This window comes from Scyliorhinus torazame, chromosome 11, assembly GCF_047496885.1.
Source record: "Scyliorhinus torazame isolate Kashiwa2021f chromosome 11, sScyTor2.1, whole genome shotgun sequence".
Taxonomy (NCBI): domain Eukaryota; kingdom Metazoa; phylum Chordata; class Chondrichthyes; order Carcharhiniformes; family Scyliorhinidae; genus Scyliorhinus; species Scyliorhinus torazame.
Window position 1 is genome coordinate 233,304,341 of NC_092717.1, and position 23,638 is coordinate 233,327,978.

Consider the following 23,638-nt stretch of genomic DNA (forward strand, 5'->3'; position numbering starts at 1 on the left):
ACAGTTTTAGTCCCCTCATCTGAGGAATGATATACTGGCATTGGAGGCAGTCCAGACAAGGTTCACAAGGTTGATCCTGGGTATGGAGGGAGTTTCTGATGAGGAGAGGTTGAGTAGGTTGGGCCTGTACTCATTGGAGTTTAGAAGAATGAGAGGTGACCTTATTGAGACATATAGGATTCTTGGGGGGCTTGACAGGGTAGAAGCTGAGAGGTTGTTTCCCTTGTGGGAGAGTCTAGGACCAGAGGACATAATCTCAGAGTCAGTGGATCGGCCATTGAAGACAGAGATGAGGAGGAATTTCTTCTCTCGGAGGGTAGTAAGTCTGCGGAATTCTTTACCGCAGAGAGCTGCAGGGACTGGGCCGCTAACTTTGTTCAAGGCTGAGGTGACAGATTTTTAATCAGTAAAGGAGTCAAGGGTTATGGGGATAAGGTGAGAAAGAGGAGGTGAGGATTATATCAGATCAGAAATGATCTCATTGAGTGGCGGAGGAGACACGATGGGCCGACGTCTTATGGTAAGGAAATGACATTTATTTTGATATCCTGATAATTCTTCTCCAGATTTGTACACAGCAATAAATCCTGGCCCAGCCAGCGATGCCCACCATGTCCTGAAGATTGATCTTCAACTCCTGGAGACTCCAGGCCAATCCTGGAGGATTGCCAACCCTGCACCAGCTGTGTGCTGCATGCTGGCTAGATAAAGGTCGTGTTGTAAATTTGGACGCGCAATTAGCGCAGTACAAATCCATCAGAAGAATCTCCCACATTTGCTTTTACCGACCTGCTACCAGGATCAGTTGGCAGCATTCCCTCTCCTGTATCACATGTTGAGAGTCCACATCTGACTCCAGAGGCCTGGGTGCAAAATTTGCAGTGACACTCCAGTGCAGCAGTGCCAGAGACGCTGTCTTTCAGATGAACAGTTAAACTCAGGCCCACCCTGTCGGCCCTTCAGCTGGAAGCAGAAGATCCGAAGACACTATTAATAATAATAATAATAATAATCTTTTATTGTCACAAGTCTGAAGTTACTATGAAAAGCCCCTAGGAAGAAGAGCTGGAGAGTTAACCCCAGCCTCCTGGCCAATATTCATCCCTCAATCAGCGTCACAAAAACAGATTATCTGGTCATTATCGCATTGTTGTTTGTTGGACAACTTGGCCGGGGCATTGAGTATAAGAATTGGCAAGTCATGTTGCAGCTGTCTTATGTGGCCTTAGTTCGGCCACACTTGGAGTATAGTATTCAATTCTGGTTGCCACACTACCAGAAGGATGTGGAGGCTTTAGAGAGGGTGCAGAAGAGATTTACCAGGATGTTGCCTGATATGAAGGGCATTAGCTATGAGGAGAGGTTGAATAAACTTGGTTTGTTCTCACTGGAACGATGGAGGTTGAGGGGCGACCTGATAGAGGTGTACAAAATTATGAGGGGCATAGACAGAGTGGATAGTCAGAGACTTTTTCCCAGGGTAGAGGGGTCAATTACTGGGGGGCAGAGGTTTAAGGTGCGAGGGGCAGGGTTTAGAGGAGATGGGCGAGGCAAGTTTTTTACACAGAGGGTAGTGGGTGCCTGGAACTCGCTGCCGGAGGAGGTGGTGGAAGCAGGGACGATAGTGACGTTTAAGGGGCATCTTGACCAATACATGAATAGGATGGGAATAGAGGGATACGGACCCCGGAAGTGTAGAAGATTTTAGTTTAGACTGGCAGCATGGTCAGCACGGGCTTGGAGGGCCGAAGGGCCTGTTCCTGTGCTGTACTTTTCTTTCTCTTTGTTCTTTGTTCTTTGGAGCTTTCTTGTGCGCAAATTGAATAGAAACAACATGCAAGGGTTACGGGGGAGAGGCAGCGGAATGGCACCAAGCCGGGCGGCACGGTATCTTAGTGGTTAGCACTGTTGCTTCACAGCTCCAGGGTCCCAGGTTCGATTCCCGGCTTGGGTGACTGTCTCTGTGGAGTCCGCACATTCTCCCCGTGTCTGCGTGGGTTTCCTCCGGGTGCTCCGGTTTCCTCCCACAGTCTAAAGATGTGCAGGTTAGGTGGGCTGGCCGTGCTAAATTGCCCTTAGTGTTCAAAAAGATTAGGTGAGGTTACTGGGTTACAGGGATAGAGTGGAGGTGTGGACTTTAGTAGGGTGCGCTTTCCGAGGGCCGGTGCAGAGTCGATGGGCCGAATGGCCTCCTTCTGCACTTATGATTCTATGATTCTCTGATAATGCTCAGTTGGGGAGCTGGTGTAAACACAATGGGTCGAGTGGCTTCTTTCGCACGGTAACAATTCTGTGATCTGTCATGTTTCCTACATTATAACAGTGGCCACACTACCAAAAGTACTTTATTGGCTGTATAAGTGCTTTGAGACACTGTGAAAGGTGCTTTATGAGTGCAAGTCTTTCTTTCTAACAGTGTGGGGCTCTGAGTTTAGTCTTTACTGTCTCAACTGAGAGTGTAATGGGTGCAAGGTAACATTTTCCAGTGTGCTGAATCTCGCACAATCCAGAAAAGCCCAGGATAAAAATGTACGCAGGAACAATAACAAAGAGGTAAACATTCAAAAGCTTGAACTTGGAGGAATCTAAATTCAGAGCATGTAACTGCAAGGCTCCTTCCAGAAAACCCAGATCTTATTTGGATGTGATGTACCAGCAACCCAAATACAATTGGCTAAAATACAAAAACAGCATCTGTGTAGCGAGGGACCAGAGTTAACGCTTCAAGCCCAACATGACTGTCAAATTGTTCGAACTTGGTTTGAGTAGTGGTTGTGGGAGCAACCTCACGATTTAAAATGGACATTAAAAAAACCCAAGTTAGATATCCAGCTTTGCAAATAGTCCTTTCAGTACAGTGAATATATTTGATAGTGTGTTCTTGCTTTAGTGCAAAATAGATCTCATGTACCATGTATGCTTAAGAGTTGTCTCAGGCGTCACTAGACCTCCAACATGTTAAGCAGAATGCCACAGGTTGGTGAAGCAGTTAACTGACAGAAGCTCCTTTTGCCTTTATCTGTGCTAGGTGTCCAATTCTTCAGTGAAGTTTACTCTGCAGCAGACAGCATCCTTCAGATCAGCCGGCCACGGGGTACTATCTCTGGCATCCAGCCTGCCAACACTGCTGTCAAGCCAAGCCAAGCCAAGCGAGACGGTGCCTGTGTCTCTTGTTAAGGACTCTCTCTCTCTCTGGGGTGAGAAATGAAACCAAGCGACGGCACACTCTGCCATTCGGTGGTGGTCATCACGCTATTCCTCTGCCTCGGCGGAACAAGACAATCAGGTCCTCCTTCGCCAGTGCCAGGGTCACAAATCCCAACAGGAGAGTCGGGGGAAGCACACAAACGGGTGAAGCGGGGCTGGGTGTGGAATCAGTTCTTTGTGCTGGAGGAATACACGGGCACAGACCCACTGTATGTGGGGAAGGTAAGAGGCACTCACTTCTTTACTCCTTTCAAACGTTAACCCCTGTATTAACCATCGATCACATCAGAAATGCATTGAGACACGAGTGCGTGAACGCTCATGGATTTGACTGGAGCCCCTGCCTGCATGGTTTTATTGGAGCAGGAGGTCGGTTCTTTTGCAATAAACGATTTGTTCCTCTGCTAAAATAGCTATGAGAGGGGTTCCAATCCAGTGGTCCTCAGCATCTCACAGTGTGATCTCAAATCCTGCTGGCTGCGTTCACAAGCACTTAAATTGCCCCGAGTGGTTAACAGTGGGAATTGTTTTCAGATACAAGGTTATAAGTGAGACAGGTTCCGTCACTTTTCCCAACAGAGAGTGGTCGAAGGCCGAAGGAGGTTATTCAGTGCTTTATGAGAGAGATATCCAATTAGTAGCCCCCTCCCACCCCTCCCCCATAGCTCAGCAAATGTTTTACTTTTCAATTATTGATCCTTTTCAAGCAGTGCTTTCCCGATCGCAACAACTGTCTGTGTAAAAATACCTTCATCCCCTTCTGCTCCCCTTTGACAATATACCGACATTCTCTGGCCAACCCTTCTGCCATTGGAAAAATTTCCTCCTTATTCAGCATATCAAAATATTTAACAATTTTGAACATTTCTATCAAATCCCCACTTATGCTCGTCTTATCATAGAATTTACAGTGCAGAAGGAGGCCATTCGGCCCATCGAGTCTGCACCGGCACTTGGAAAGAGCACCCTACCCAAGGTCAACACCTCCACCCTATCCCCATAACCCAGTAACCCCACCCAACACTAAGGGCAATTTTGGACACTGAGTGGCAATTTATCATGGCCAATCCACCTAACCTGCACATCTTTGGACTGTGGGAGGAAACCGGAGCACCCGGAGGAAACCCACGCAGACACGGGGAGGATGTGCAGACTCCGCACAGACAGTGACCCAAGCTGGAATCGAACCTGGGACCCTGGAGCTGTGAAGCAATTGTGCTATCCACAAGGCTACCGTGCTGCCCTTATGTTGCCTCACAGCGCCAGGGCCCCGGATTCGATTCCCGCTTGGTTCACTGTCTGTGCGGAGTCTGCACGTTCTCCCCGTGTCTGCGTGGGTTTCCTCCGGGTGCTCCGGTTTCCTCCCACAAGTCCCCAAAGACGTGCTTGTGAGGTGAATTGGACATTCTGAATTCTCCCTCTGTGTACCCGAACAGGTGTCGGAGTGTGGCGACTCGGGACTTTTCACAGTAACTTCATTGCAGTGTTAATGGAAGCCTACTTGTGACACTAATAAATATTATTATTTATTGTCTCTGCTCGAAGGAAGTCAACCCCACTTTCTCCAGTTGTTATAACTGAAGCCTTTCATCCCTATTTCTATTCCCATTCCAGTCAATCTGTTCAGTACCCTAGCTCTCCCAAGGAGTTAAAAAATTTGTTTTAGAGTACCCGATCAATTTTTTCCCTATTAAGGGGCAATTTAGCATGGCCAACCCACCCAGCCTGCACATCTTTGGGGTTGGGGGTGAAACCCACGCAGACACGGGGAGAATGTGCAAACTCCACACGGACAGTGACCCAGAGCCGGGATCGAACCTGGGACCTCGGTGCCGTGAGGCAGCAGGGCTAACCCACTGCGCCACCGTGCTGCCCCTCCCAAGGACTTGACACCTTTCCTGTGAACAAAGTCCTTGTCAGGGTAATTGTTTCAAATCCCCCAAATGCCTGTGAGTGATACATGGAGGACTGAGTCGCTCCTCCTGATTTTGACTACAACTGATGGGGGCTGATTCCATTGTGACTTGGCTCATGAATTGCCCTGTCAGACCATTGAGAGAGGCACTCAGAGAGGCAGGATGAAAATCTCTTATTCTATTCCATTAGCACCCAAAGGCGAGCACTGGTTCCACAAGCACTTGGGTGCGGGCCCGCACATATCTAATTTGCAAATGCACACAATTGACAGAAAAAGTGCACCCACTTTTACGTAAAGATTTGCTGGCCTATCCCTACAAATCTGATTAAGTCTTTTTTTAAATAAATTTAGAGTATCCAATTCATTTTTTCCAATTAAGGGGCAATTTAGCGTGGCCAATCCACCTACGCTGCACATCTATGGGTTGTGGGGGCGAAACCCGCGCAGACACGGGGAGAATGTGCAAACTCTACACGGACAGTGACCCAGAGCCGGGATCGAACCTGGGACCTCGGCACCGTGAGGCAGCAGTGCTAACCACTGCGCCACCGTGCTGCCCTGAAGGTCAAGTCTTCGGGAAATTAGCTATGACACACATCATGGTGATTTGCATCTGAACGAGCGGGCACAGAGATAACGTGATTATTAAATACAAAAAGCTTTTTCACCCAGTGAGTGGTTGGGGTCTGGAATGCATTACCTGGTAGTGTGGTGGGGGCAGGTTCGATTGATGCATTGGTGAGATGATTATTTGAATAGAAACAATGTGCAGGGGCAGGAGAGCGGCCAATAAGTCACAATGCGCATCCACAGAGCTGGTGCTGACACGACGGGCCGAATGGCCTCCTTCTGCAAAGTACCAACTCTGCGATGCTGCTACCTTTGACATAATCTGTGGACAGAAGTGACTTTTATTCGCTATTTTAGCTGTGGCCGCCAAAGCAGCCGTCCGTTTTGAAGCGCTGGAAAGCAATTCAATAAACTTGTAACGTAGTGACGTGGTTGTGAATGTAATACGTTTATATAGCACCTTTCATGACAGAACATTACCCAAGGAGCTGCTCAAGTGAGGCGTCACACGCAGGGGTTTGGGGGGAAAGAGATTTGTCAAAAGAGCAAATGGAACGGGGTGAATTTCTCGGGCAATTTTCTGCAGTTGGAGATGTAGCAAAGTGAACAGACCGAGGAAGAGATTTTGAGCGTGCACTGAAATCAAAGCGAGAATAGCTGCCCTTGAGATCAAGGCAGCATTTGGCTGGGTGTGGCATCTGAATCAATCGGAATCAAGGAGAAAATTGTTAGAAATAAGAATGGGGTGAAGGTGGAGGGGAGAGTTCACAGTCGGAGGTTGTTGAACTCAATGTTAAGCCCACTACCAGCACCCCTTTTAGACATTATCTCCACCATTCACATTCCCCTTGTCTTTCTGTCCACGGCATCTTTGTCAATCTCCACCCATTGCTGGCCCTCTATCCAGCCCCCACTGCTCCACACACGCCGCACCCCCTACGACAGTATAAATCTGATCCTATTTCCAGTTCTCTCTAACTTTGACAAAGAGCCATCCAGACTCGAAACATTAGCTCCCTTCTCTCTCCGCAGATGCTGTCAGACCTGCTGAGATTGTCCAGTATTGTCTGCTATTGTTTCAGATTCCAGCATCCGCAGTAATTTGCGTGAGCAACATGAATCTGTTGGGTTGAGTGGCCTGTAAATAACTTTGTCACCCTTCCAGTTAAAATGCATCAAAGAGCATAGATGGGTTCAAATGAGGTCGAGATTCCTATTTTACAACAGTGACCCGACTTTTAAAAGTATTTCATTCGCTGGAAAGTGCGCTGGGTTAACAAAAGGTGTGGAAGGAAAGTCACTCTTTCAATGCAAGATCATTTTGGGGGAACTTGGGCCTATTAGTTGTGAGTTGGACAGATTCTGATGCTAGTTCCAGTGAATACAGGGCCTGCTGACCCAATCTCTCATCAGGCAACAATCCTGCAATCCCAGGTAAACCTTTGTTGCACTCCATCTGTGGCACGTATAGCCTCTCTTAGATAAGGAGAAAACTGCACACACTACTTCAGGTGTAGTCTCACCAAGGCCTTGTACAGCTGCAGGAAGACACCCTTGCTCCTGTGGTCAAGACCTCTTGCAATGACGGCCAACATACCATTTGCCTCCCTGACTGCTTGACGTACCTGCATGCTTGCTTTCAGTGACTGGTGTACAAGGACACCCAGGTCCCTCTGTACGTCAATATTTCCCAATCTATATTCTCTCTTAGGCAGTCCCTCAGGGTCGAGGGTGACTTGCTTTCACTCCAGGGAGGTGGGTTCTGTGGTGGCTCAATAGTCCCAGCCCGGACCCGCAGACTCTGCCACAGGGTCGGCAGGTGGCGTTTGCTGAGGTGGGTGGGTGGGACGCTCTGGATTCCACGCTCTCTTTCCACTGTTGATGCTTGGCTCTGCATCTCTCGAGGTAATTGGCGCATTCGCGGATGCCTTTCCTCCAGTTTGTGCGCTCCAAGGTAAGCGATTCCCACTTGTCGATGGTGATGCTTCATTTATTTAGGGAGGCTTTCAGAGTGTCCTTGTAACGTTTCCTCTGCCCTCCTAGTGACCGCTTGCCATTGTGGAGCTTGGAGTAGAGCACCTGTTTTGGGAGTCCTGTATCGGGCATGCGGGCAATGTGGCCTGGCCATCGCAGCTGGTCCAGTGTGACCAGTACCTCGATATTGGGGATATTGGCCTGGGAGAGGACGCTCATGTTGGTAGGCCTATCCTGCCAGTAGATTTGGAGGATTTTGCAGCGAGAGTGTTGGTAATATCTCTCCAAGGATTTGAGGTTTCTGCTGCACATTGTCCATGTTTCTGATGCATACAGGAGGGCGGGGACCACGGCAGCCCTGTTGACCATGAGCTCGGTGCTGGGGTTGAGGTCTCGGTCTTCGAATACTCTGTTCCTCAGGCATTCGAAGACTGCATTGGAGTCGATGCTGGATTTCGTCGTCAATGTCTGCTCGCGCCGAGAGGAGGCTCCTGAGGTATGGAAAATGATCCACATTGTCCAGGGCTGCCCGTGGATCTTTATGAATGGGGGGCAGTTTTTCGTGGCAGGAGCGGACTGGTAGAGAACCTTTTTTTCCCAGATGTTTAGTCTGAGGCCCATTCTCAGATCTGCCTCGGTGAATGCATCAACGATGGTCTGTAGCTCGGCTTCTGAATGTGCGCACACACAGGCGTCTCTACATACTGCAGCTCGATAACAGAGGTTGGGATGATCATGGTTCTGGCCTGGAGGTGTTGGAGGTTGAATAGTTTTCCTTTTGTCCGGTAGGTTAGCTCCACTCCAGTGGGAACTTCAGGGTGATGGGGTGGAGTGTTGCTGCAAGCAAGATGGAGAAGAGAATTAATGCGATGACCCACCCCTGTTTGACCCCAATTTGCACAAATACGGATCTGTGGAGGTTCCGTTGGTGAGGATCGCAGCTTGCAGGCAGAGAGTAGTGACAAAATTCTGAAGGCAGCTGAATTTGAGGAGGATGTTCCACCGTCCCTCACGTTGACAGTCAAAGGCCTTTGCAAGATCGAAGAAGGCCACGTAAGGAGGCACTTCTCCTGGATTTGCCGCGTGCTGAAGATCATGTCCATTGAGCCTCTCGATGGGCGGGAAGTCGCACTGAGACTCAGGGAGGACCTCTTCATTCACTGGGAGGACACGGTTGAGGAGTATTTCTGCGATGATCTTTCCCGTGGTGGTCAGTAGGGAAGTCCCTGTGTAATTTCTGCAGTCGGACATGTCTCCTTTATTGAAGATGGCCACAGTTAAGGTGACTCTGATCGCCCAGCAAGCTCTCTTCCTTTCACACAAGAGTGATGAGGTTGTGGATCCTTGTCAAGAGTGCCTTTCCACCGCATTTTAGTCCTTCTGAGGGGATTCTATTTGCGTCAGAGGCCTTGTTGTGCTTCAGCTGTAGGATGGCTTTTTTGACATCACGGCGAGCTGGGGTTGCGCTGAGATGGTGGTTGATTGTAGCGTGTTGCGGGATGACTTCGAGGGTAAATGTGTCGAAGGCTGTGCCTTGGTTGCGGAGATCCTTGAAGTGCTCTCTCCAGCGAGTGTTGACTGCCTCTCTGTCTTTGATGAGAGCCCCTCTGTTTTTGGCTCTCAGTCAGGTGGGCCGCTGGGTAGTCACACTGTAGATGGTTGTCGCCGAGTTACTGAGTCTCCTGCGCTCTTCCCACCCACCACCTGTTCTTTAGGTCGCGGGTTCTTCGTTGGACCTCGGCCCTCTGTTGGCTTGTTTCCCCTGACTCGGTTTTTGGTGGAGCTGCCAGTTCAGGAACGCATTTTCTTCTGCATCTTCTGAGCATTCTCGTCGAAGCAGGCTTGGCGTTTCCTGGTCGACAGCCCGGGTATCTCCTCGCAAGTGCTGTGGGCATTCTGCGGCTCTGGCTCGTTGTTGCCAGGGTAGCGGTGAGGCACCGACTGAGTCTCCTGCGGAAGAGTTTTTTCTTTTAAAAAAAATATTTTTATTCAAGGCTTTTTAACAAAATATACAGAATAACAAAAGAACAACACCTCAACCCAATAAACAACCACAACCCTCCAGCACCCCTGATACTAACCCTTTGCCACACCCCGTCTTCCCCATTTAACCCCCTTGCCTGTCAAGAGCCCCTCCCCCATCGCTGACCCCTCAATCCTCCTTGAAGAAATCAATGAACGGTTTCTACATCCGAGTGAACCCCTGTACCGGCCTCCCACCGAGCGAACTTGATCTTCTCCAACCTCCGGAATTCTGCCAGGTCGCATTTGCCAACAGTTGCCTATCTTTCACAAAACGCGTCTGATCCTTCCCGATCACCCCCGGCACACAGTCCTCAATGCGCGATGGAAGCACCTTCGCCAAAAGTTGGGTATCGACATTCAATAACAATATCAGGCAATGCAACCTACACCCCTCCGGGTCCTTACCCATTGTTAGAATCGGGGAGATGGAAGCCTGCGACAATGTGGGGGGGGGGGGGGGGGGAAGTACCCCTTTCCCTCGCCTCATTATACGTCCTCACCAACAATGGCCCCAGCTCCGCCCCAAACATTTTTATAAAACTCTACTGTCAACTGCCAAGACCCGGGGCCTTCCTCATCTGCATCGCCCCCATGCCATCCATCACCTTCCTCAGACCATTCGGGGCCCCCAGACCCTGAACCCGCCCTTTCCCCACCTTGGGAAACTCCAATCCATCCAGGAACCGTCGCAACCCCTCTTCCCTGTTGGGGGCTCCAATTCATACAGCCTCTTATAAAAGGCCTCAAATATCCCATTAAACCCCTCTGGGTCCATCAGCACCTTACCACTCTCGTCCCTCACTCTACGAATCTTCCTCGCCACTGCTTGCTTCATCAAGTGGTGGGCCGCATCCTACTCGCCTTCTCCCCGCACTCGTAAACTGCCTTCTCCGTACACACTAACTTAAACTCCATCTGGTGCTTCTGCCTCTCCTTCAACAGCCCTGCCTCCGGGGCCTCCAAATACCTCCTGCCCACCCTCAAGATCTCATCCACCAGCCCATTCCTCTCCTCCCGCTCCACCCACTCCCTGTGTGCCCAAACCAAAATAAACTTCACTCTCACTGCCACCTTGAGTCCACAACGTGGTAGCTGTGACTCCCCCCATGCCGTTCAATTCCACATAGCCCCGAACATAGCCTTCACCCGCTTGCACCCCACTCACCCGCCAACAGCCCCACATCTAACCTCCACTGTGGCCATTGGGCCACCCCCTGAACCACCCACAAACCCACCCAATGCGGTGCATGGTCAGAGACCACTATCGTCGAATACTCCGAGTCAGCCATCCCCGCCAGCAGCACGTTGTCCATCACGGGAACATCGATCTGTGAATACACCCAGCGCACAGGGGAGAAGCATGAAAACCCCTTCACCCTTGGCCTCCCAAACCTCCATGGGTGCCCGCACCCTCATGCGCTCCACGAACCCCCCTCAACACCCTAGCCGCTGCCGACACCCTCGGCCACTTCGGACTCAACCGGTCCAGGACCAGAGATAATCACCCCCCCCCCATAATCAACTGGGGGGTGTCCAAATCTGGAATCTTCCCCAACACCTGCCTGATAAAATCCACATCATCCTAATTTGGGGCATAAAGGTTACAGTATCAGCAGCATCCCTTCCAGTTTCCCACTAACCACCACATACCTACCTTCCAGATCGACCACAATGCCCCCCACGTCAAACGCTGCCCTCTTATTGATCAACACTGCCACTCCCCTCACCTTCATCTCCAGCCCGAGTGGAACACCGGCCTACCCATCCCTTCCTCAACCTCATCTGATCCCCCAACTTCAGATGTGTCTCCTGTAAAAACACGACATCCAGCTTCAAGCTCCTCAGATGCGTGAACACATGATTCAATGAATCCATTATCACACACAGAGCAAGTGATTGGCCTCTGCCCAGTGTAAACTCGCTGGTGTCTCAGTAGATATGAATCTCCCACACACAAAGCATTTAACCTGCCCATTCAGCCCTCTCACATTCAACGTGACGGGGCGGGGTGGAAAACTATTTACATGTATGTGAGCATTTATAAAGTGTACAGTTTGGGGAAAAGTTCACAAATTCAGCCGGTCGGGTGCCTTGATCCTCCGCTGTGAGCGCCGCAGTCCCGGTGGTGATGCAGGCACCGACTTGGTCGCCGGTGACTCCGGGTGCGTGTAGCCCTCATCTTCATCCCCGGGTGGAACCAATGGGAGAACGGATCGTCCTGGAGTGGGGGCTGTGGTGAGGTGCGCTGGGGGGGAGGATGGGTGGCGCCAGGGCAGTTGGGGTGGGGGGGACCCAGCTGGTGCCAGGTCCCTGAGGGAGACTGTGTCTTGGCGGCCGTCGGGGTACGCCACGTAGGTGTACTGTGGGTTTGTGTGGAGTAGCTGTAGCCCCTCGACCAACGGGTCCGCCTTGTGGAGACGCACGTGCTTGCGGAGGAGAACGGGTCCTGGAGCTGCCAGCCGCATTGGGAGCGAAAACCCGGAGGTGGACTTCCTGGGGAAGGCAAAGAGATGTTCATGGGGGGTTGCATTCGTCGCAGTGCAAAGTAGCGATCGGATGGAGTGGAGCGTGTCGGCGAGGACCTCCTGCCAGCGGGAGACCGGGAGATTTTTAGACCGTAGGGCCAGCAGGACGGCCCTCCAGACCGTCCCGTTCTCCCTCTCCACCTGCCCGTTTCCCCGGCGGTTGTAGTTGGTCGTCCTGCTCAAGGCAATACCTTTGCTGAGCAGGAACTGACGCAGCTCCTCAGTCATAAATGAGGATCCCCGGTCGCTGTGGACGTAAGCGGGGAAACCGAACGGGGCGAAGATGCTGTTGAGTGCTTTGATGACTGTGGCAGACGTCATATAGGGGCATGGGATGGCGAAGGGGAATCTGGTATTTGTCGACCACGTTCAGGAAGTACGTGTTTCGGTCGGAGGAGGGGAGGGGCCCTTTGAAATCCATGCTGAGGCGTTCAAAGGGACGGGAGGCCTTCACCAGGTGCGCTCGGTCTGGCCGGTAGAAGTGCGGCTTGCACTCCGCACAGACCTGGCAGTCTTTGGTGACCGCCCTGACATCCGCAATGGAGTAGGGTAGGTTGCGGCCTTTATGAAGTGAAAGAATCGGGTGACCCCTGGGTGACAGAGACCATCGTGTCGGGCCCGGAGTCGGTCCACTTGTGCGCTAGCACATGTACCTCGGGATAGGGCATCAGGGGACACGTTGAGCTTACCGGGGGCGATACAAAATGTCGTAATTGTAGGTGGAGAGCTCGATCCTCCACCTCAAGATCTTATCATTTTTGATCTTGCCCCACTGTGTGTTATTGAACATGAAGGCAACCGATCGTTGGTCAGTGAGGAGAGTGAATCTCCTGCCGGCCAGGTAATGCCTCCAATGCCGCACAGCTTCAACGATGGCTTGGGCCTCTTTTTCAACAGAGGAGTGCCGAATTTCGGAGGCATGGAGGGTGCGGGAAAAGAATGCCACGGGCCTGCCTGCCTGGTTGAGGGTGGCGGCCAGAGCGACGTCTGATGCATCGCTCTCGACTTGGAAGGGGAGCGACTCGTCGACCGCGTGCATCGCGGCCTTGGCGATGTCGGCCTTGATACAGTTGAAGGCCTGGTGAGCCTCGGCAGTCGGGGAAAACTGTGGAGTGAATGAGTGGGCGGGCCTTGTCCGCATAGTTAGGGACCCACTGGTCATAGTATGAGAAGAACCCCAGGCATTGTTTGAGGGCCTTGGGGCAGTGGGGGATGGGGAGTTCCATGAGGGGGCGCATGCGGTCGGGGTCGGGCCTTAGAACTCCATTTTGCACCACATAGCCAAGGATGGCTAAGCGGTTGGTGCTGGACATGCACTTCTCCTTGTTATACGTTAGGTTCAGGAGTTTGGAGGTGTGGAGAAATTTGAAAAGGTTAGCATCGTGGTCCTGCTGGTCATGGCCGCAGATGGTGATGTTATCGAGGTACGGGAAGGTGGCCCGCAGTCCGTACCGGTCAACCATTCGGTCCATCTCCCGTTGGAAGACCGAGACCCCATTAGTGACGCCGAAGGGAACCCTAAGGAAGTGGTAAAGGCGGCCGTCTGCTTCAAACGCAGTGTATTGGCGGTCCGCCTTGCGGATGGGGAGCTGGTTGTAAGCAGATTTCAGGTCCACTGTAGAGAAGACCCGGTACTGTGCTATCTGATTGACCATATCAGATATGCGTGGGAGGGGGTACGCGTCGAGCTGCGTGTAATGATTGATGGACTGACTGTAGTCAATGACCATCCTGTGTTTCTCCCCAGTCTTTACAACTACCACTTGGGCTCTCCAGGGGCTGTTGCTGGCCTCGATGATACCTTCCCGCAGTAGCTGCTGGACCTCTGACCTGATGAAGTCCTGTCCTGGGCGCTGTACCGTCTGCTCCTGGTGGCGACGGGTTTGCAATCCGGGGTGAGGTTTGCAAACAGGGAAGGTAGGTCGACCTTAAGGGTCGTGAGGCCGCATTCAGTAAGGGGTGGTAGGGGCCCGCCGAATTTCAGAGTTAGACTTTGGAGGTTGCACTGGAAGTTCCGGCCGAGTAGCAAGGCAGCGCAGAGGTTGGGGAGGACGTAGAGCCAGAAGTTGCTGAACTCTAATCCCTGGACGGTGAGGGTGATGGTGCAGTACCCCCGGATCTCCATGGAGTGGGATCCGGAGGCCAGGGAGATTCGTTGGGTAATGGGGTGCACCGTGAGGGAGCAGCGCCTTACCGTATCGGGGTGGATGAAGCTCTCCGTGCTCCCGGAGTCGAGAAGACAAGGTGTCTTGTGGCCATTGACCTTCACCGTCATTGTCGCGGTTGCGAGATTGTGTGGCCGGGACTGGTCGAGCGTGATGGAGGCAAGCTGCGGCTGGTGTTGGTGGGCCCCGGGCTTGTCGGCGGCGGTTGCGGGCGATGAGCGGCCCGATGAGGTGCCCAACGAGCAGGGGTCCTGAGGCGCCATCCAAAATGGCGTTGAAGATGGCGGCGCCCATGGTGGGCGGCGTTAAAGATGGCGGCGCCCATGGGCCGCACGATGCCTGATGGAGGGAAGATGGCGGCTCCCACGGGCCACACGCGTTCTGATGTGAGGAAGATGGCCGCACGTGTGTTGCGGGAACAAAAATGGCAACGCCCACGGGTTGCACATGGGGGGTGCAGGAACAATGGGGCTGGTTACAGCGGCGATCGACCGGGCCTGGCACACCTCAGCGAAATGTCCTTTCTTCCCGCAGGCCTTGCAGATTGCGCTCTGTGCCGGGCAGCGCTGCCGGGGGTGCTTTGTCTGCCCACAGAAATAGCACTTGTGACACCCGGGGTTGGTTGGCTGCCACGCGGCGCAGGCTTGGGGTTGGCTGGGGGCAGTCGCTGGTGGGGTCCACGATGCCCAGGAGGGGGGTGCCGTGCGGTCGGGGGCGTACGCTTGTACGTTACAGGAGGCTACCGTTAGTGAGGTCGCGAGTTTCTTGATCGCCACGAGGTCGAGCGTACCCCTTTCTAAGAGGCGCTGGCGGATGTACGCTGACCCTCTGCCCGTAACTAAAGCGTCCCTGATTAGGAGTTCAGAATGTTCAACACCCGAAACTGCCTGGCAATCGAGGTTCCTCGCCAGGGCGTCCAGGGCACTCCAGAAATCGTCCAATGACTCACCGGGGAGTTGTCGTTGCGTGGACAGGAGGTGCCTGGCGTAGAGTTTGTTGATTGGCCGGGCATAGTTCTCTTTCAGAAGCGTCATGGCCTCAGTGTAGTTGGTCGCATCCTGGATAAGGGGAAAAATATAGGAGCTCAACAGGATCTGGAGAATCTGTGCTTCTGAGGGTGGTTCTGTCGCTGATCTGATGTGGGCTTCAAAGCAAGCTAGCCAGTGGTCGAAGGCAAACGTGGCGTTGTCTGCTTGAGGGTGCAGCTGCAGCTGATCTGGCTTGATGCGTAGGTCCATCGCTGTATAATTTCTGCTAAAAAAATTGATGCACTATTAATTACGATGAGACGAAAGTAGAGAGTAATCGAGGCTTTATTAAGCAGAGATGTGTTGCCTCCGACAGCTGCTGCCGAAATGGCTGCAGCTCGGTGAGCACACACATTCATACTCCACCTACTGGGTGGAGCCAGCAGGCAGGGATCTACCCCCGTACCTGTAGTACAGGAGCCTTACCATATTACTTCTCATATACGTCATATGTACAAACAGTGGTGACTACCACACACGCCCCCTCCCCTACCGAACAGCCATACCCCTTCTTGAGCTAGTCACTGGCCCACGTCACACACCCTCTGGACCCGCTCCCCCCCCCACTGCTGCTCCTCTCCCCCAGCTGCTGCTCCGCTCTCCCCGCTGCTGCTCCTCCCCCACTGCTGCTCCCCTCCCCCCACTGCTGCTCCTCTCCCCTCGCTGCTGCTCCTCTCCCCCGCTGCTGTTTCTCTCTCCCCCCGCTGCTGCTCCCCTCCCCGCTGCTGCTCCCCTCCCCCGCTGCTGCTCCCCTCCCCCCGCTGCTGCTCCTCTCCCCGCTGCTGCTCCCCTCCCCCGCTGCTGCTCCCCTTCCCCCGCTGCTGCTCCTCCCCCGCTGCTTCACCCCTCCCCGCTGCTGCTCCTCTCCCCCGCTGCTGCTCCTCCCCCGCTGCTTCTCCCCTCCCCCCGCTGCTGCTCCTCTCTCCCCGCTGCTGCTCCTCTTCCCCCGCTGCTGCTCCCCTCCCCCCGCTGCTGCTCCTCTCCCCGCTGCTTCTCCCCTCCCCCTGCTGCTGCTCCTCTCTCCCCGCTGCTGCTCCCCTTCGCCCACTGCTGCTGCTCTCCCCCCGCTGCTGCTCCACTCTGCCCCGCTGCTACTCCTCTCCCCCTGCTGCTGCTCCTCTCTCCCTGCTGCTGCTCCCTTTCGCATGCTGCTGCTCCTCTCCCCCCGCTGCTGCTCCTCTCCCCCTGCTACTGCTCCTCTCCCCGCTGCTGCTCCACTCCCCGCCGCTGCTCCTCTCCCCGCCGCTGCTGCTCCTCCCCCCGCAGCTGCGCCTCTCTCTCGCCGCTGCTGCTCCTCTCTCCCCGCTGCTGCTCCCCTTCGCCTGCTGCTGCTGCTCTCCCCCCGCTGCTGCTCCACTCTACCCCGCTGCTGCTCCTCTCCCCCTGCTGCTGCTCCTCTACCCGCTGCTGCTCCACTCCCCGCCGCTGCTCCTCTCCCCGCCGCTGCTCCTCTCCCCGCTGCTGCTCCTCTCTCCCCGCTGCTGCTCCTCTCCCCGCTGCTGCTCCTCTCTCCCCGCCGCTGCTCCTCTCCCCGCCGCTGCTCCTCTCCCCGCTGCTGCTCCTCTCCCCGCTGCTGCTCCTCTCTCCCCGCCGTTGCTCCTCTCCCCGCTGCTGCTCCTCTCCCCGCCGCTGCTCCTCTCTCCCCACTGCTGCTCCTCCCCCCGCAGCTGCGCCTCTCTCTCGCCGCTGCTGCTCCTCTCTCCCCGCTGCTGCCTCTCTCTCGCCGCTGCTGCTCCTCTCTCCCCGCTGCTGTTCCTCTCTCCCCGCTGCTGCTCCTCTCCCCCGCTGCTGCTCCTCTCCCCGCTGCTGCTCTTCTCTCCCCACTGCTGCTCCTCTCCCCTCGCTGCTCCTCTCTCCCCGCTGCTGCTCCTCTCCCCTCGTAGATGCACTTCTCCCCGCTGCTGCTCCTCTTGCCCCGCTGCTGCTCCTCTCCCCGTTGCTGCTCCTCTCCCCGCTGCTGCTCCTCTCCCCCACTGCTGCTCCTCTCCCCCCGCTGCTGCTCCTCTCCCCCCGCTGCTGCTCCTCTCCCCCCCGCTGCTGCTCCTCTCCCCCCGCTGCTGCTCCTCTCCCCCCGCTGCTGCTCCTCTCCCCCACTGCTGCTCCTCTCCCCCTGCTGCTGCTCCTCTCCCCCCGCTGCTGTTCCTCTCCCCCGCTGCTGCCCCTCTCTCCCCGCTGCTGCTCCTCTCTCCCCGCTGCTGCTCCTCTCTCCCCGCTGCTGCTCCTCTCTCCCCGCTGCTGCTCCTCCCCCCGCTGCTGCTCCTCTCCCCGCTGCTGCTCCTCTCCCCCCACTGCTGCTCCTCTCCCCTCGATGCTGCTCCTCTCCCCCCGCTGCTGCTCCTCTCCCCCCGCTGCTGCTCCTCCCCCACTGCTGCTCCTCTCCCCCCGATGCTGCTCCTCTCCCCCCACTGCTGCTCTTCTCTCCCCGCTGCTGCTCCTCCCCCACTGCTGCTCCTCTCCCCCCGATGCTGCTCCTCTCCCCCCACTGCTGCTCTTCTCTCCCCGCTGCTGCTCCTCCCCCACTGCTGCTCCTCTCCCCCCGATGCTGCTCCTCTCGCCCCGCTGCTGCTCCTCTCCCCCCGCTGCTGCTCTTCTCCTCCCGCTGCTGCTCCTCTCCCCCCACTGCTGCTCTTCTCCCCCCGCTGCTGCTCCTCTCCCCCCGCTGCTGCTCCTCTCCCCCCGCTGCTGCTCCTCTCCCCCCACTGCTGCTCCTCCCCCACTGCTGCTCCTCTCCCCCCGATGCTGCTCCTCTCCCCCCACTGCTGCTCTTCTCCCCCCGCTGCTGCTCCTCTCCCCCCGCTGCTGCTCTTCTCCCCCCGCTGCTGCTCCTCTCCCCGCTGCTGCTCCTCCCCCACTGCTGCTCCTCTCCCCCCGATGCTGCTCCTCTCGCCCCGCTGCTGCTCCTCTCCCCCCGCTGCTGCTCTTCTCCCCCTGCTGCTGCTCCTCTCCCTCCGCTGCTGCTCCTCTCCCTCCGCTGCTGCTCCTCCCCCCGATGCTGCTCCTCTCCCCCCGCTGCTGCTCTTCTCCCCCCGCTGCTGCTCCTCTCCCCGCTGCTGCTCCTCCCCCACTGCTGCTCCTCTCCCCCCGATGCTGCTCCTCTCCCCCCACTGCTGCTCTTCTCCCCCCGCTGCTGCTCCTCTCCCCCCGCTGCTGCTCTTCTCCCCCCGCTGCTGCTCCTCTCCCCGCTGCTGCTCCTCCCCCACTGCTGCTCTTCTCTCCCCACTGCTGCTCCTCTCCCCTCGCTGCTCCTCTCTCCCCGCTGCTGCTCCTCTCCCCTCGTAGATGCACTTCTCCCCGCTGCTGCTCCTCTTGCCCCGCTGCTGCTCCTCTCCCCGCTGCTGCTCTTCTCTCCCCACTGCTGCTCCTCTCCCCTCGCTGCTCCTCTCTCCCCGCTGCTGCTCCTCTCCCCTCGTAGATGCACTTCTCCCCGCTGCTGCTCCTCTTGCCCCGCTGCTGCTCCTCTCCCCGTTGCTGCTCCTCTCCCCGCTGCTGCTCCTCTCCCCCACTGCTGCTCCTCTCCCCCCGCTGCTGCTCCTCTCCCCCCGCTGCTGCTCCTCTCCCCCCCGCTGCTGCTCCTCTCCCCCCGCTGCTGCTCCTCTCCCCCCGCTGCTGCTCCTCTCCCCCACTGCTGCTCCTCTCCCCCTGCTGCTGCTCCTCTCCCCCCGCTGCTGTTCCTCTCCCCCGCTGCTGCCCCTCTCTCCCCGCTGCTGCTCCTCTCTCCCCACTGCTGCTCCTCTCTCCCCGCTGCTGCTCCTCTCTCCCCGCTGCTGCTCCTCCCCCCGCTGCTGCTCCTCTCCCCGCTGCTGCTCCTCTCCCCCCACTGCTGCTCCTCTCCCCTCGATGCTGCTCCTCTCCCCCCGCTGCTGCTCCTCTCCCCCCGCTGCTGCTCCTCCCCCACTGCTGCTCCTCTCCCCCCGATGCTGCTCCTCTCCCCCCACTGCTGCTCTTCTCCCCCGCTGCTGCTCCTCTCCCCCCGCTGCTGCTCTTCTCCCCCCGCTGCTGCTCCTCTCCCCGCTGCTGCTCCTCCCCCACTGCTGCTCCTCTCCCCCCGATGCTGCTCCTCTCCCCCCACTGCTGCTCTTCTCCCCCCGCTGCTGCTCCTCTCCCCCCGCTGCTGCTCTTCTCCCCCCGCTGCTGCTCCTCTCCCCGCTGCTGCTCCTCCCCCACTGCTGCTCCTCTCCCCCCGATGCTGCTCCTCTCGCCCCGCTGCTGCTCCTCTCCCCCCGCTGCTGCTCTTCTCCTCCCGCTGCTGCTCCTCTCCCCCCACTGCTGCTCTTCTCCCCCGCTGCTGCTCCTCTCCCCCCGCTGCTGCTCCTCTCCCCCCACTGCTGCTCCTCCCCCACTGCTGCTCCTCTCCCCCCGATGCTGCTCCTCTCCCCCCACTGCTGCTCTTCTCCCCCCGCTGCTGCTCCTCTCCCCCCGCTGCTGCTCTTCTCCCCCCGCTGCTGCTCCTCTCCCCGCTGCTGCTCCTCCCCCACTGCTGCTCCTCTCCCCCCGATGCTGCTCCTCTCGCCCCGCTGCTGCTCCTCTCCCCCCGCTGCTGCTCTTCTCCCCCTGCTGCTGCTCCTCTCCCTCCGCTGCTGCTCCTCTCCCTCCGCTGCTGCTCCTCCCCCCGATGCTGCTCCTCTCCCCCCGCTGCTGCTCTTCTCCCCCCGCTGCTGCTCCTCTCCCCGCTGCTGCTCCTCCCCCACTGCTGCTCCTCTCCCCCCGATGCTGCTCCTCTCCCCCCACTGCTGCTCTTCTCCCCCCGCTGCTGCTCCTCTCCCCCCGCTGCTGCTCTTCTCCCCCCGCTGCTGCTCCTCTCCCCGCTGCTGCTCCTCCCCCACTGCTGCTCCTCTCCCCCCGATGCTGCTCCTCTCGCCCCGCTGCTGCTCCTCTCCCCCCGCTGCTGCTCTTCTCCTCCCGCTGCTGCTCCTCTCCCCCCACTGCTGCTCTTCTCCCCCCGCTGCTGCTCCTCTCCCCCCGCTGCTGCTCCTCTCCCCCCGCTGCTGCTCCTCTCCCCCCACTGCTGCTCCTCCCCCACTGCTGCTCCTCTCCCCCCGATGCTGCTCCTCTCCCCCCACTGCTGCTCTTCTCCCCCCGCTGCTGCTCCTCTCCCCCCGCTGCTGCTCTTCTCCCCCCGCTGCTGCTCCTCTCCCCGCTGCTGCTCCTCCCCCACTGCTGCTCCTCTCCCCCCGATGCTGCTCCTCTCGCCCCGCTGCTGCTCCTCTCCCCCCGCTGCTGCTCTTCTCCCCCTGCTGCTGCTCCTCTCCCTCCGCTGCTGCTCCTCTCCCTCCGCTGCTGCTCCTCCCCCCGATGCTGCTCCTCTCCCCCCGCTGCTGCTCTTCTCCCCCCTACTGCTGCTCCTCTCTCCCCGCTGCTGCTCCTCCCCCCGCTGCTGCTCCTCCCCCCGCTGCTGCTCCGCATGCCAGACCAATCAGCTGCTTCCTCTTGCCCCAGGCCACTTTCTGAATTCTGACATCACCTCAGGAGGTCTGCCTGTGGATCCGGTGAAGCTTCGCTCTGCTGCTCTGATCAGCTGCTCCCCGCCTGGTGCACTCTCTCCAGTCTCTGGTGTTTTATGACTCTGCCCCTCGCTGCTCTGCTCTTTTGAAGATTCCCACCTCTAATCAGCTGTTTCCCCACCAGGTTCGCTCTCTCGCATGTCTCTGGTGTTCTGTGTCCATTTGCACTGCACAAGCGCTAAGTGCCAAGGACAGGGCTGATGATAAATCCTGGGTTGTTCAAACCCCTAAAGGGAAACTTGAAACAACAGCCCTGAACTGTTGGAGAGAGATGGAGTTTAAGACTAGGGAGGTTATGCTGCAATTGTATAAGGTGTTAGTGAGGCCACACCTGGAGTATTGTGTTCAGTTTTGGTCTCCTTACTTGAGAAAGGACGTACTGGCGCTGGAGGGTGTGCAGAGGAGATTCACTAGGTTAATCCCAGAGTTGAAGGGGTTGGATTACGAGGAGAGGTTGAGTAGACTGGGAGTCTACTCATTGGAATTTAGAAGGATTTGGGGGCATCTTATAGAAACGTATAAAATTATGAATGGAATAGATAGGATAGATGCGGGCAGGTTGTTTCCACTGGTGGGTGAAAGCAGAACGAGGGGGCATAGCCTCAAAATAAGGGGAAGTAGATTTAGGACTGAGTTTAGGAGGAACTTCTTCACCCAAAGGGTTGTGAATCAATGGAATTCCTTGCCCAGTGAAGCAGTAGAGGCTCCTTCATTAAATGTTTTTAAGATAAAGATAGATAGTTTTTTGAAGAATAAAGGGATTAAGGGTTATGGTGTTCGGGCCGGAAAGCGGAGCTGAGTCCACAAAAGATCAGCCATGATCTCATTGAATGGTGGAGCAGGCTCGAGGGGCCAGATGGCCTACTCCTGCTCCCAGTTCTTATGTTCTTACGTAAATGCACAGTACAAAGCCTTACAACACCAGGTTAAAGCCCAACAGGTTTGTTTCGATGTCACTAGCTTTCGGAGCGCTGCTCCTTCCGCAGGTGAATTCAGGTGATTCACCTGAGGAAGGAGCAGCGCTCCGAAAGCTAGTGACATCGAAACAAACCTGTTGGACTTTAACCTGGTGTTGTAGTAAGACTTCGTACTGTGCTCACCCCAGTCCAACGCCGGCATCTCCACATCATACGTAAATGCAGGCAGACATGTGGAGAACGTGCAGACTCCACACAGACAGTAACCCAAGATCGGAATCGAAACCGGGTCCCTGGGGCTGTGAGGCAGCAGTGCTAACCACTGTGCCGCCGTGCCAGCCTTCAGAGGATTAAGAGAATGATGTTCCGGACATTTTGTGATGATTTTATTAAAATAAATGTTTATTGAGAAATAGAATAAACATCAATCAGGTAAATTGAAGTACACTTCACGAAGACAATGGTTGCACACTGTGGCCTTCTGGGTAAACTGAAAGGTCTGACGGGGGATAAATCACGTGGACCAGAGAGACTACATCCTGGGGCTGTAAAAGAGATAGCTGGGGAGATTGTGGAGGCATTGGTCTTGATCTTTCAGGAATCACTGAAGACAGGAAGGGGCCTAGAGGATTGGAAAATGGCTAATGTAACACTGCTGTTTAAGAAAGGAGGGAGGCAGAAGACGGGAAACTATAGGCCGGTTAGCCTGACTTTGGTCATTGGTGAGATTTTAGAGTCTGTTATTAAAGGTGAGGTCGCGAAGTACTTGGAAGTGCATGATAAAATAGGACTGAGTCAAGGGGAGGTCAGGTCTGACAAATGTTAGAGTTCTTTGAGGAGGTAACAAGGAAGTTAAACAAAGGAGAACCAGTGGACATGATTTATTTAGATTTCCAGAAGGCCTTTGGCAAGGTGCTGCATAGGAGACTGTTAAATAAGTTAAGAACCCGTGGTATTAAGGGTAAGATCCTGGCATGGATAGAGGAATGGCTGACTGGCAGAAGGCAGAGAGTGGGGATAAAGGGGTCTTTTCCAGGATGGCAGCCGGTGACTAGTGGTGTGCCTCAGGAGTCTGTGCTGGGACCACAGCTTTTTACAATATACATTAATGATCTGGACGAAGGAACTGAAGGCACTGTTGCTAAGTTTGCAGATGATACAAAGATCTGTAGAGGGACAGGTAATATTGAAGAAGCAAGGGGGCTGCAGAAGGATTTGGACAAGCTAGGAGAGTGGGCAACGAAGTGGCAGATGAAATACAATGTGGAAAAGTGTGCGGTTATGCATTTTGAAAGGAGGAATGGAGGCATAGACTATTTTCTAAATGGGAAAATACTGAGGAAATCAGAAGCACAAAGAGACTTGGGAGTCCTTGTTCACGATTCTCTTAAGGTTAATGTGCAGGTTCAGTCGGCAGTTAGGAAGACAAATGCAATGTTAGCATTCATGTCGAGAGGGCTAGAATACAAGACCAGGGATGTACTTCCGAGGCTGTATAAGGCTCTGGTCAGACCCCATTTGGAGTATTGTGAGCAATTTTGGGTCCTGTATCTAAGGAAGGATGTGCTGACCTTGGAAAGGGTCCAGAGGAGGTTCACAAGAATGATCCCTGGAATAAAGAGCTTGTTGTATGAGAAACGGTTGAGGACTCTGGGTCTGTACTTGTTGGAGTTTAGAAGAATGAGGGGGGGATCTTATTGAAACTTACAGGATACTGTGAGGCCTGGATAGAGTGGACGTGGGGAGGATGTTTCCACTTGTAGGAAAAACTAGAAGCAGAGGACACCATCTCAGACTAAAGGAACGAT

General features: G+C 55.5%; 1 protein-coding gene across 3 annotated transcripts in view; it reads left to right on the plus strand.

Moving 5' to 3' along the window:
- The window catches only part of LOC140385854 (cadherin-7-like), a 451,440-nt gene that overhangs the window by 275,800 nt on the left and 152,002 nt on the right, over positions 1 to 23,638 (plus strand). For all 3 annotated transcript variants that reach the window (XM_072468447.1, XM_072468445.1, XM_072468446.1), the window contains one exon: positions 3,029 to 3,429. In XM_072468447.1, the coding sequence (XP_072324548.1) occupies positions 3,205 to 3,429 (225 nt within the window). In that variant the 5' untranslated portion in view covers positions 3,029 to 3,204. The remainder of the gene's footprint in view (positions 1 to 3,028; positions 3,430 to 23,638) is intronic.